This window comes from Lagopus leucura, unplaced genomic scaffold (genome assembly GCF_019238085.1).
Source record: "Lagopus leucura isolate 7727_CA_CO unplaced genomic scaffold, USGS_WTPT01 Super-Scaffold_73, whole genome shotgun sequence".
NCBI lineage: Eukaryota > Metazoa > Chordata > Aves > Galliformes > Phasianidae > Lagopus > Lagopus leucura.
The window spans coordinates 65,619,205-65,631,990 of record NW_024962252.1 but is presented as its reverse complement, the minus strand read 5'-3'; the positions used below and the strand labels follow the sequence as shown (position 1 = coordinate 65,631,990).

General features: G+C 37.9%; 1 protein-coding gene across 1 annotated transcript in view; it reads left to right on the top strand.

Annotated features, from left to right (window-relative positions):
• ARID4B (AT-rich interaction domain 4B) overlaps window positions 1-12,786 on the top strand; it is an 85,497-nt gene that overhangs the window by 70,806 nt on the left and 1,905 nt on the right. The window contains exons 18-23 of the mRNA XM_042886416.1: window positions 4,024-4,108; window positions 4,935-5,127; window positions 6,817-8,025; window positions 9,677-9,790; window positions 10,392-10,607; window positions 11,768-11,914. Of these exons, the coding sequence (XP_042742350.1) occupies window positions 4,024-4,108; window positions 4,935-5,127; window positions 6,817-8,025; window positions 9,677-9,790; window positions 10,392-10,607; window positions 11,768-11,914 (1,964 nt within the window). The remainder of the gene's footprint in view (window positions 1-4,023; window positions 4,109-4,934; window positions 5,128-6,816; window positions 8,026-9,676; window positions 9,791-10,391; window positions 10,608-11,767; window positions 11,915-12,786) is intronic.

The following is a 12,786-nucleotide window of genomic DNA, read 5'->3' as shown; positions in this document are numbered from 1 at the left end:
ATAGAGTTGGACAACAACGTGTAGCTGTGCTAAATGACCTTGCTGTTAGCTTGTGAAATTCAGGTGATGCTCCTTTCTGATGAAGGTACAGAACAGTAGTGTGCAGTGAGGCCTAACTTGTTGTGAAAGGGAACAGCAAACATCTGTACCCTGTTAGAGAGCTCCATACATTATCACGTTTTGGCTAGAAAGCTCTCATGAGAGAAACTGTATTTTGTAGCTTTCTAACAGGAACAGTTACATTCTTGATTATGCATGCTTCATATGAAACAAACTTCTCTGGAGCCCCTGGTGCCATTTCCTTCTGTCATTGTTGTAGCTTCTGGCTGCTGATGTAGGTCAGAAGTCATTGTTTAAGCTTTTGAGGGCTGTTTCCTCTGCAGTATGTTCCCAGTGATGAAAAACAGATGAGTAACACTTTTGAAATGGTACTGTAACTTCAATTCTGTTAGATGGCACACTATCACAAGATATTCTTGAACATTACGAGTGTTTAAGACTATCATTAATTATTTTCAACTTTTTAATGTTAATCTCCTCCAGAAATATCTATTTGAAAATGTTACTTTTCATCTTGGTTTGCTGAAGCATTAACAGTACACAGGTTTTGTACTTAGCAGTCCAACCCTGGTATTAAAGGAACTCGTGTTGCCAGATTTTAGAGTGCTTTAGAGCAGTGCATGTCATGGAGGAGAACTATTAAAAACTAAGTAAATGAAAACCTAATACTCCAATATTAGGTTATCAGCTTAAATAATCTCCTTGTTTCTTTGATTGCAGCCACTGAAAACATTTGATTCCTTGATGTTAGCTGATAAAGACAATATACTGGAACTTCTTAGTGAATTTTCTAAGGTTTACTAGTCCATTGTAATCACTTGTCTTCTGAGTATATGTTATTGCTTATTGTAGCTTGTGATTGATATGTGTAGTTATCCCAGAAACAGTACATATCTCCATGCAAAGCACCAGCTAGGTTTTCACTATATAACTGTGCATTTCTTCTTTCCAGTTCAACCCAACTTTCTGGAAGGCATTTATTTTAACCAGTAAGGCAGGAAATTTTCACTCTTTACTGGTTCACCTTTGCCTTCATTTCGTTATAACAAAGAAGTTGTTATTTCAGCTTTATTTATATGAAAACTTTAAATAAATTAATAAATCATCCATCTTGGATCTCAAACAAATCTCTTCCTAAGACTCGCTTAGGAACCAATACCTATCTTCCCTTCTTCCCCCATGCACCCCAGCTGCTTGCTCTTGGGAGCTGATGTAGGCAGTGAACATAGGCTGTGCCCTGCAGAGGAATGAAAAGTGGGCATCTGGCTTCTCAGAGCAGGCTGCTGGGCTCTGTAATGCTGGAGCTTCCTGCAGGAGCTGCTGTTACATTTACGGTCAGGAGCAAAGCAGGATATGTTCTTGTGAGGAACTGTGGCTGCTACCGATTTTCAGTTTGTGCTTTTCTCACGTGAGCTGTGACTAATGCTTCTGGTAAGTAATGTTTTAAGACCCAGTGATGTCTACAGATAGGCAAATGCAGAGTCATAAGAGATTTACTCCATCACTTCATTGCGCCCCATGTCTCTCAGCTGTGGGCCTAACAGGGAATACAGGACTGACTTCATGTGCAGAGCAGTCTTTCCCTATGTCGAAGGTTGTATTCACTTGCAGCATGCATTTCCAATAAGAAAACAGGTTTTTTTCCTTATGATAACATAACAGGCAGAAAGGGCACTATTAGAATAATTGCCTTTCCCTGTACATTTGTCAAATCCTGGAGCAGTTTTTCTGCATGCATTTAGACCTAATGAAATCTTATATTTATGTGGATTGCAAAGGCCATTTGGCAGTCTACTTTGCAATATTTCTTCATGAAAGCACATCTTTGACTTTAGGAAAGGCTACTTCAAATAGCCTTCAAATTTCTCACAGTCCAACAGGAATAGTTTTGTTGTTTTTTTTTTTTTTTCCATCCAGTGCTTTCCATTAAAATAATATGGTACATTTAGTCCCTCTAGATGTTTTTTTCCACTTTTAATAACGGTCACCAGATTTGATGCCCAGACCCCTAACGCACTAGAGTGCTGCGTCCTCCCTTCCTTATCCATTTATATAGTGGGAATCTGAGGATGCCTCAGTCTTCAGAAAGTGGCTGTGGAGTGGGAGAAGGCACAGCTTGCTAGCTGTGGTCTAGGAGGTGAAGCAGGTATCAGTGCACAGCTACCAGCCCCTTGGTGTACTTTATTCCAGTCACATCAAAGGTGGCAAGAAGGGCAGTGTCTTGGAGTCTCATCTGCTTTGAAATGGGCACCACCTGCAGCCCAGTGAGGGTGCTCACACTGTGATATATGATCTCTGAACTTTCCTGTCCTTACCACATATGCAACAAACTGCTGGTTCTTATTTACCTGTTTGAGGTCGGTGCTTTAGGATGTATGTTTATCTAAAAGTTGGCCTTATGGTAAGAAAGGTAACATATCAATCTTCAGAATTTGAGATGACATCTCTGACTTGAAACCGCTATGGTTATGGATTTACTCTCATGAGTAAAACTCTGAAGAGTTTCATTTAGGTGTTGTAGAGAAATCTGAACCTATCCACATACATTTCACCTGCACACAGTACCCTATCTGCAGCAGCATAGGTAATCTCAGTATCTTATAGCTGTGGGATCTGCTGTTAATCTTGGAACTGGTGTTTCTGTTGTCACTCACTGGAAAAGAAAAATAAATCCTTTGGACGTTGTCAGAGACTACTGCTAATCTATAGAAAGATAATTTCTGCTTTCTACATCATATTTTAAAGTGTTTGTTTTTTACTGTATTATGTGAAATATGAGTTTAAAAAAAAAAGAAAAAGTTGTGTTTGTTTTTGATATCCTTTGCTTAGATCTTGGAGTATATAGGAAAGTGAGTTGGAAACATATACACTTTCTTTTTAAAAGTAATTGTTTTTAACTTGTCAGTATTGTAGATATAATTGGCAGTTATGAAGAAGTTGAATTGGACCTGTATCAGCAGGTGGTCAAATAAGGCCAGCTGGAAAGCCAGCATGGTGATGAACGCATTATGTGTCTGCTCCATTTTGTACTAGTTCTTTGGGTGTGGTTTTGGTAGGTTTCTTTCTCTCCATTTTCATGTTTTACTTAAAGGACTCTCTATTTTTGTGGCTTTACACTAAGGCAGAAGTGAATACATATTCATTTTCTAGCTGACCTCTTTCTTAATCAGATTAAGGTTATTGAATTTACAGTTAAAGTAGGACAACAAATTATGCTTGCTTTTAAAGTTTTTTTTAATGCAAAATAGCATTGATTCTTGCAGTTTTTCAGAAATATGCAATGAAAATGGGAAGCGTAGTTCTATGTGGAAAGGATATTCCTGCTCAGAACATGTTTCTTTGGTCTGATATTTAACATGTGTGGCTTTAGGCAGTAACAGCATCTATTGTTTGATGCTGTTGGTATGATTGGCTAGCATTGTTCTGAGATAGAATGGAAAACCTGAACTGGAAATGAGTTGAAAAGTGTTAGTATTAAGAGCAAGTGACTCAGGAGTTAGCGCTTCCCAAGTGCTAGTGACTCAGCAGAGCGCTTTAGCAGAGCTGGGAGGAGATTTTTGTTAACTTTTTACATGCTATGTAGCTGTGAGAATTTATAGCTAAGGAGATACAGCTTCTACACAAAGTCCATCTCCTGTACATTCATATAGAACACATTTCTGGTAGTTTGTTTCACTGTGCAAATGAACCTCCTGTTCCACCCAGGCTGGGAAGTGTTAATTTTGACTCCTGCCCATCAGTGTAAGGAAACTTTGTCCTATATGCTCAAACGTGTTAAGAATCAACCGTTAGCTTAAACTCTACATTCTGAAAGCTATGCTAATGACTTTATTTATACTAATAACTTATTTTCTTTAAATTCTAGTCTTTTTTAAAATTGCTAATACTTTTCCTCCATTAATTTGTTTTATGAGGTGATAATCTGCTTAAAAACATAAATGTGTACAATTTTTTTGTTTATAGGTATGATGAATGGATAAAGGCAGACAAGATAGTGAGACCAGCTGATAAAAATGTACCAAAAATTAAGCATCGAAAGAAAATAAAGGTAGTTTCTCTCCCTTCTCCCTAGTTCCTCCCCACCTTTGGTTTAATGTATTCTTAAACTCTTCCCCCTATCCCTTTCTTTTGATAGACCTAAAAAAATGTATGACAGCAAAAGCTGAAACTTGTACTCAGTTTTATTCTTTCACTTAGAGGGTGTGGAGGGAAGCTTCTCTTTCCTATATGTCTTGTGAGATTTTATGTATGCTCTTAAAGAAACAAAGAAGATCCATCAGTGCTTGGGAGTGACTCTGGGACTGGAATCTGGGAGCTCCCTCTGCTGACTGGAAAGCATACATATAAGTAGTCCTTACGTGTGTGACTTTTTCTTTGGAATTTTACCTCGTAATATTTCTTTCAAAAGTCACTCTCCTGAAACTGATGTTTAGACTTAGGTTATGGTACATTCTTTGTTGAGCAATGGAAGGCTAGGAAGCTTTTCCTTCTGCCACAGATGTCAGCATGTTCCTCCTTTTTCCCAACGTTTTGATGCCTCTGGTATCTGAGTCTTGTTCCAGAGTTCCCTGCCCCTTGTGACAGTCAGAATCCTGTCACACCCTGTGGCACTTGTACCTGCTGGTCTGACATCCAGTGGTGCCAAGGCAACACTGGCTGTTTTTGCTTTCCCTTTTGTGGTAGCATTGACTTTGTTCCTGTCCTTGGTACAAATATTTCAGCATGGGTCATCGGAGAAAATTGTTTCTCATCTTTTAAGCAGGGGGAAGCTTTTCTTTTCAGGTTGAACATTCAAGATAATTCTAAGCATGTCTTGACTGTATTCTATGTTGAGAAATATGCTTGAAGTGTTTTTAATCTTGTCTTTCCCGCAGCATAAAATTGACAAAGAAAAGGAAGAGAAGTATTCTCCAAAAAACTGTAAACTACGACGTTCATCAAAGCCACCCTTTCACGCCAGCACTTCACCAGAGACTGGGTCCAAACTCGATAGCACTGAAGCCAAAAATAGTGAACAAGCTCCTGTTAAATCGATAGAAATTACTTCTATCATTAATGGGCTTCAAGGTATTGTACATTAACTTTTTGGATTCTGTAACGTTACTTTTAAATGTAGTAGATGACAGTGTGGAGTAAATGATGCAACTGTGCACTTCTCAGTCTGCCCGTCTCTTTCACTGTGACATCATCTTCAGAAATAAGCCTTGAACAGAAGCTGTATTTGTGTTTCTGAAAATGGGGATTGTGGATTCAGAGTATGTAAAGTTTTAAGAACTGCATTCTTTTGGCATCGTTTTCTTTGATACACAGCCAAGCATTTTTCCTTCCTGTGTTATTTCTAAATTTTAAGTTTTGATTCACTGGGTTCTAAAAGTTCCATAAATATTTCTTCTCTTGAAAAATTGAACTAATGAAACTAGGTGTTGTATCAGCACATCTGCTGTTCCTAACTTGGCTTCCCACTTTCTATGCCTTTACAGCAGAGCTGCAATGACTGGTTGCTTCTCTTCCTTGTCAGTTTCCTGCATGCCTCCAGAAAAAAAAGAAACAGTATATGATCTATGTAGTTTGGTTAAGAACTTGCAAGAATTATGTGAATGTAATAATCTTTCAGACCCTCAGATTTGGTAATGTTGGTTACTGGGTTTTGTATTCAGAGGTGGAATAACAGTTACCTTAATCTTAAGCTTTGTTTCCTTAGGAAAATAGAAACAAAAAAGCAGTTAGTTGTGTTGAATGTGACTTTGTTACAATTATTCTGTAATCACCTTTTCCTTAGAAAAACACAACTGAATGTTTTTTAGCTGTGTGTTACTCTTTCTGCTTTTCAGTCCACATAGATTCATGCTGTCAGTTTAAACAACTTTTTTTCCTTGAAGTATGAAATGCTGTACTGTATTACAGTATTTTCCCACAATTTTAAAGCAGTTTGCTCAAAACTTTACATGTCTTTTTTATTGAACTGGAATAAATACCTTATTTGGCTTTCCTTTGAAGGGCACAGCAGACTAAATAGATAGAGAGGAAAAAATGATGGACCCCATCTTTTTTTGTTATTTTTATTAGTGGAGTTCTTTTGATTTTATTTTACGCGGTGGTTTTTCATATCTCTTGTACTTATAATAGTAGTGTAGTTTTGGTGCACTGTGGCATGAGAGAGAAAAGTATTTTAAGTTCATTTTATGTGCCAGACTTCAGAACTTTAAGCCATAATCTGTACCATAAATTTTCAATTGGAAAGTGTGAACAAAAATGGAAGTGTGTTGTAAAACTTGCTTTCAGTTTGAGTCTTAAGGTAGAGATTAAGATCCTGCATATCTTAAAAGAAAATAATGAGAGAAAAACATCTGAGACAACATTTCCCAAGATATTTTGTTCTGTATCTCTCATCTGTCTGCCAGTACACTCTTCTCTAAGCTAGCTGTGTTTCAACAAGGCTTCTTTAAAAAAATAAATAAAAAGAAAAGGTAATGAGAGCTGGTAATTAGGATAAGAATAAAGCTTTGGTTTATCATGCAAAAGTAGATATTGTGTGGGTTTATAACTAGTGTTGTTTAGGTGAAGGCTGTAGCCCACTGTGCTTCCTGGAGATATACAATATAATTTAGTACAATTTATAAATACAATTTAAATACGTAAATGCCTAAATCCCTGTAGCATTTGATCATATCTATACAGTTTTCTTTATTTATTTTTTTTAGCATTTGTAACCAAGATCGAGACCCACTCTCTCATTTTAATTTTATTTTTAACCAGCTTCTGAAAGCTCTGATGACAGTGAGCAAGAAGATGACCAAAGTGCCCAGAACATGGATGCTGATGGCAAAGAGGAATCTCAGCACGAAGCTGTGAGCCAAGATAAAAATGAGTTGTGTCTGAAAGAAGAACAGGACAGTTCATCCCTCTCAGAGGAAACTAAAGCTTTGCCAGATACAGTAGTGCCCAAGTCGGGATCCAAGTCTCCTGAAAGACTGCGAAAAGAGATGGAAGAGTTATCTGAAGATACTGACTCTGATGGAGAAGATGAAGCCACAAAAAAGAAAAAGGATGTGAAAAAGGAGGCTGGGGATAAAACAGCAAAACCACAAGTAAAACGTGGTAAACGAAGGTACTGTGTTGCAGAGGAATCTTTAAAGACTGTGTCACCTAACAGAAAGGATGAGAAGTCCAAAAACAAAGATTCCCTTAGTTTAGAAAACAGCAGCAACAGCTCCTCGGATGAAGATGAGGAAGACAAATCTAAGCTGAAAATCACTCCCACTAAAAAGTACAATGGATTAGAAGAAAAAAGGAAGTCTTTACGGGCGAGTACTTTCTACTCAGGATTTTCTGAAGTGGCAGAGAAAAGAATAAAGCTTCTAAATAACTCCGATGAAAGGCTTCAGAACACCAGAGCAAAGGATCGAAAAGATGTCTGGTCGAGTATTCAGGGACAGTGGCCGAAGAAAACACTGAAGGAATTGTTCTCGGACTCTGACACTGAAGCTGCTGCCTCCCCTCCACACGCTGTGCCAGAGGATGCTGCAGCAGAGGAGCAGCTTCAGGCTCTTGCAGAAGAAGACATTTCTTTGCCCAGCTCTGAACATGAAAAACCTTTGCCATCTAGTGTGGACGTTAAACCTGTTGAGGAAAAAACAGCTGAAATGGGTGAAAAGAAAGTTGAATTTCCAAGCAGCGGCAGTAATTCAGTGCTAAATACTCCGCCTACAACTCCTGAATCACCTTCATCTGTAACTGTAACAGACAGTAGACATCAGTCTAGTGTTGCTGTCTCTGAGACATTGCCACCAAATCAAGAAGAAATAAGAAGCATTAAAAGTGAAACTGATAGCACAATAGAAGTGGACAGTGTAGCAGGGGAGCTGCAAGACCTCCAGTCTGAGGGAAATATTTCTCCGACAGGTTTTGATGCCAGCGTCAGCTCCAGTAGTAGTAATCAACCGGAGCCAGAGCATACTGAAAAAGGTAAAGGGAAGCAGAAACAGGTGTCTTCAACTATCTTTTTTTTTTTTTTTCTTTGCATTGTAGATATATTTTCATTGTCTTGGTTACACTGCTGGAAAAAGGAAGGAAGCAGTAGCTGGCTCTCTACTTCAGATCTGTAGAAATGCAGAAATGGCATGATCACCTACTGAATAGAAGATAATCTGCCAGGAAGCTTCTTGGCCTTTCAGAAAGATTTTGCATTAGTTTTAATGAGGAGTAAAAGAAAAAATGAGTTTTAATGAGGAATATAAGCAAAAAGTTTATACCAGAGGTGGCGATAAACCAGAGGCGGCAATAACAGCCTGGAATGAACTGTAATACTTTATGTAGGGAAAATGTACTAGCAAGCTGAATGTGTTTAAAAATATCTTGCTTGCAAGTAGATTGCATTGTTTCTTAGCTTTACAGAGAAACAAAATTTTATTGCTTATGGCGGACAAGAACAGTGCCTGTCACTGCATGCTCAGGCAGCCATTTCAAGCTTCTTTAATAGAAAACAACAAAAAATAACCAGTAACAAGAAAAAAGACACCTTGGCTGATCACTAGTATTGACCTGGTTAGCAATACTTCAGATATGATTTTGCAGACTGAAGTTCGCAACTTGAGCTGCTAGAGTGAAGGGCTTAAACACTGTCAGCACTTGTCCACGTAATGTCAGCATGCTATTTTTCAACTGTTTGCTAGACTGGATCAAAAGATTTTGTGTGCCATGCGGTGGCTGTTTTAAGCTCCATGAGAAGTACAGCTGCTTCTAAAAACCATTAACCTGCCTGAAAGTAAGGAAAAAGTGTCTGACTGTAAACCTGGATACAAAAGTGATTCGTTCATCTCCACAGATTTTATTTCTCAGTTGTATAATAATAGTTAATTTTCCCAGAATACTGATTCTGCATTTGTTGCATTCTTCCAAAAGAACCATTTGGTGTTCAGGGGAGAGTTTGGAAGAGGTCTATTTGTAGACCTCCATAAATAAAGCCTGTATTACTTTACCAGTTTATAGATGTATAATCTGCTTTTTCCCATTGTAGTTACAAATACCAGTAGATTTTTTTTTTCTTTGCCTTTTTTCTATTTTTTTTTGCCTCATTTCTGTTGCCTGAAGTTTTTTAAATGCTAACTTAAGGTTTTGATACGTTCCATTAATGTAATCACTGATAACAAATTACAGTTGCTTTTTTTTCCCAGAGCTTCTAAGTTCAACAGTTTTTTTCTGACATGTTTCAGTTTCAGGAGTTCCTGATTTTTTTCAAACAAATGTATTCAGATAAGATTTACTATATTAAAAAAGTCTGTGTATGTGTGTGTATATATATCTGTGCCTATGTATGTACACATGTTTATATATGCATGTACACAGAATATATAAATTCCACATGGTTCAAGAAAAATTCTGGAGTACATTGAAGGAAGTCACTTGCAGCCATCTGATGTGCACACCAACCAACAAACCATTTTCCATCTTTCTTTACCTCCTCTTTTCAATCTAAGTAGAAAGGTGAGCAGTGTTAAGTGCAGACAGGAACAGTTGTATTGCTGTGCAAGCTTAAGCTCTGAAGTGTTTTCCTGAGATGTTGAGAAAAATACACAGAGATGCAAGTATTTAATTTTTTATTTTTTTCCAATTGTAGTCTGTGCAGGCCAAAAGAGACTTAAAGATGCTCAGGGAGGAGGCAGCTCCTCAAAAAAGCAGAAAAGAAGCCACAAAACATCTTCTGTGAACAACAAAAAGAAGAGTAAAACTAGTAAGTACAGCAGTTCAGTGTGAAATGAAATGTGCATCGTTTCTTTTAACAATTGTAAAAGAAACCTGTTAATTATGTATATAAATTATGCCCTTATCACGGAATTCTTAATACAGTTTAAATGCAGAAACTACTTTTGCTGGATGCCAAAGTGTTTTTGAATGTCTCGTGTCATTTCAAGACCTATTAAACAGCTTAGAGGTGTTTTCAACCTTAGAGGTGTTTAATAGCTTGTAATTCAGGAAGACTAAAGATAGTGATATTTCACACCTAGTAGGTCTGGGATCTTTGTTACCACAGGAAGAAAAAAGATAGCAATATCTGTTGTGTGACGATCTCATGTAATAGAAGAGAAACAGACCTGGATGTAACTATACTTCATACTTTCTGCCCATGTTGTGATCTTATTTTTAGGTACCAGTGATGTAAAAGTCTGTGTGCTCAGCTTTTATGCCAGAAAATTGTATCATCTTAGGGTAAAAAAGATTTCAGTCAGATAAACTCCTTTCATATGAAAATCAGCACAGGAGGAACTTCTGATAAGCTTTGCTTTGGGCTGAAAGGCTATTTTATTTTGTAATATGTTGTCTTGTTTCTTCAGCCAACAGCAGTGATAGTGAAGAACTATCTGCTGGTGAAAGTGTGTCCAAGACTCAGCCAGCAAAATTGGTTTCTACAGGCATGAAATCTCACCAAACCAAATCACTTTCAAGAACGCAATCTCCAGGAAAATGTGGGAAAAATGGAGAGAAGGATTCTGATCTCAAAGAACAGAATAATCGCTTGCCCAAAGTTTACAAGTGGAGTTTTCAAATGTGTAAGCATTTTCTTGAAAATGTACCAAATGTGGTCTTAAAATATAGAATATTTTTTTGTGTGGGATACGTTTTTTGCTTTTTTTCTTTAAAATGATTCTATCTCTACTTTGCTTCACTTTGTGATTAAATCCTGGTTTTAAAACATTTGCTTTATTTTGCAATTCAGGAAATTACCACGCCTGCTGTTCCAGTGCTTGTTTAAAAATAGCTCCTTTGTGACTTACCATTCTTGCTATCCTGTGCTTACCTGTCACAGGGGACTTTCAGTGTTCTACTCCTCATTCTCTAGTTATTGTTCAGGCATTTCTAACTTATTTTCTCTCCTGTTTTGCTTAAGTGAGCCAGAGTCTGTTTACTATTCCTAGTAATGTTTGTTTCCAGCATGTTTGTGTCAGTCAGCTATAGGGCCTTAGAGCAGGCTGTGAGCATAGTGTTGAAGGGATCACACATCTATCTGAAAAACATCACAGTAGCTTTATTAATGACTTGCTGCTGTAAGTGCAACTTCTTCATTGCCTGTGTGTGCTATTGCAGTATTGAAGTAGGAAAAGAGGAGAAAATGGACAAAATGCTAGATGATTTAAGCTCCCTTCCTCAGCATAAATAGAAACAAACAGTTGAAAAATAATTCTCTTAAAACAAAAAACTTGTTTTTAGCCCCCTCTCTCAGCATTTAGGAGTTTGTTTATTCAGCAATGAATTGTTCTCCTTAGTACCAACCATGGATGCGTGTAGAAATTCATGAATTACTTTCTTTTTTTTTTTTAACTTTAAAAGGTCAAATTGAAACTGTGTGACATGAGCGATTTAAATCACTTCTTAGAATTATCCATGATATCTCATTCAGTATTCACAGATGACCTTAATATACGTCAAACTTCTGAAGTTCTCAGGATGTTATGCTCTGCTATTCTGTGCTCTGTCAGACTGCCTGAAGGCTGCCGTTTCTTTCGTAGTGTAGAAGGAGCTGGTGCAGCACATCATGCAGACACTTGTGCTGGATTGGTTTTGCCAGAATATTCCTTCGTGTTCTCAGCTGTTTCTGAGAGATTCTCACTACATTTTCTTCTCCAGCCCTTGAGTACTTCCTACTTCACTGCAATTGAGAAGTTTTTAGAAATGCTGCAGTCCAGTAATTAACAGACTGTTTACCTTGCAGCTGACTTAGAAAATTTGACCAGTGCTGAGCGCATAACCATTCTTCAAGAAAAACTGCAGGAGATCAGGAAACACTACCTGTCCTTGAAGTCTGAGGTAGCTTCCATTGACCGGAGAAGAAAGCGCTTAAAGAAAAAGGAGAGAGAAAGTAAGTGTGGGAACTCCATTTTTCTTTCAAAGGGCTAAATCACATATCATGTTATTAAGGAATTGATAGGAGTTGGATAGTTCATAGGAAGATGTGCCCTTAGTTTGGTTGGGTTGTTTGTGTTCTGTTGTTTGGTTTCTGTTGTTTGTGTTTGTTTTTTTTTAACAATGCTTTTTCAACTTTTGAAGGAACAGGTCAGGCATGCAGTGATACTTAATCAACCCTCTGTAGAGGGTTGTAGGCAATCTATTTTGTTTAGGTAGAGCTTATTTTTGCATGGGAGGAAAGTATGATAAACCTCTCTAAGCTGTGAACGAAGCATCCTAAGGTAACGAATAACCTACTGTACGACTTGAAGACAAGTGCTCGCTTACTAGAGTATTTTTTGTGTGGTTGGTTCAAGCTTTCCCATTAGCATAAGAGATTCATCGTGGCTTTAAAGAAGATTAATAAACAAAATATCTTGTTTCTCTTGCTTTACTTCAATAAGGAATGTTTTGGTGTGCCTGCATTAAAAGCATTTTTTCCACATCCCATTTTTATCTGCATATTTAGCAGTACTCTGCCACGTGTAGCAAGATTTTTGTGGCTGAAACTGCTATCTCATGGGCACAACAGTTGCTTCTTGGTTGCCCAAGCAGGCTGTACATGCAGGTTCAGTGCTGGGACAAGGCCCTGCCTGTGTAAATTCCCACAGGAAAGAGAACTGATGACTGTGCCTGTGGGACAGGAATGACTTTGACATCCTCTGGCTGAGTTTTTGATGTGGATCATCAGAGAACCAGGGCTGCAGGGGTGCAGTGCTATGCTATCTTGTACATAGCATAGCTTGTCTTGCAGAGTATTTCCCATGAAAGCTGGGGAGTGGAGGA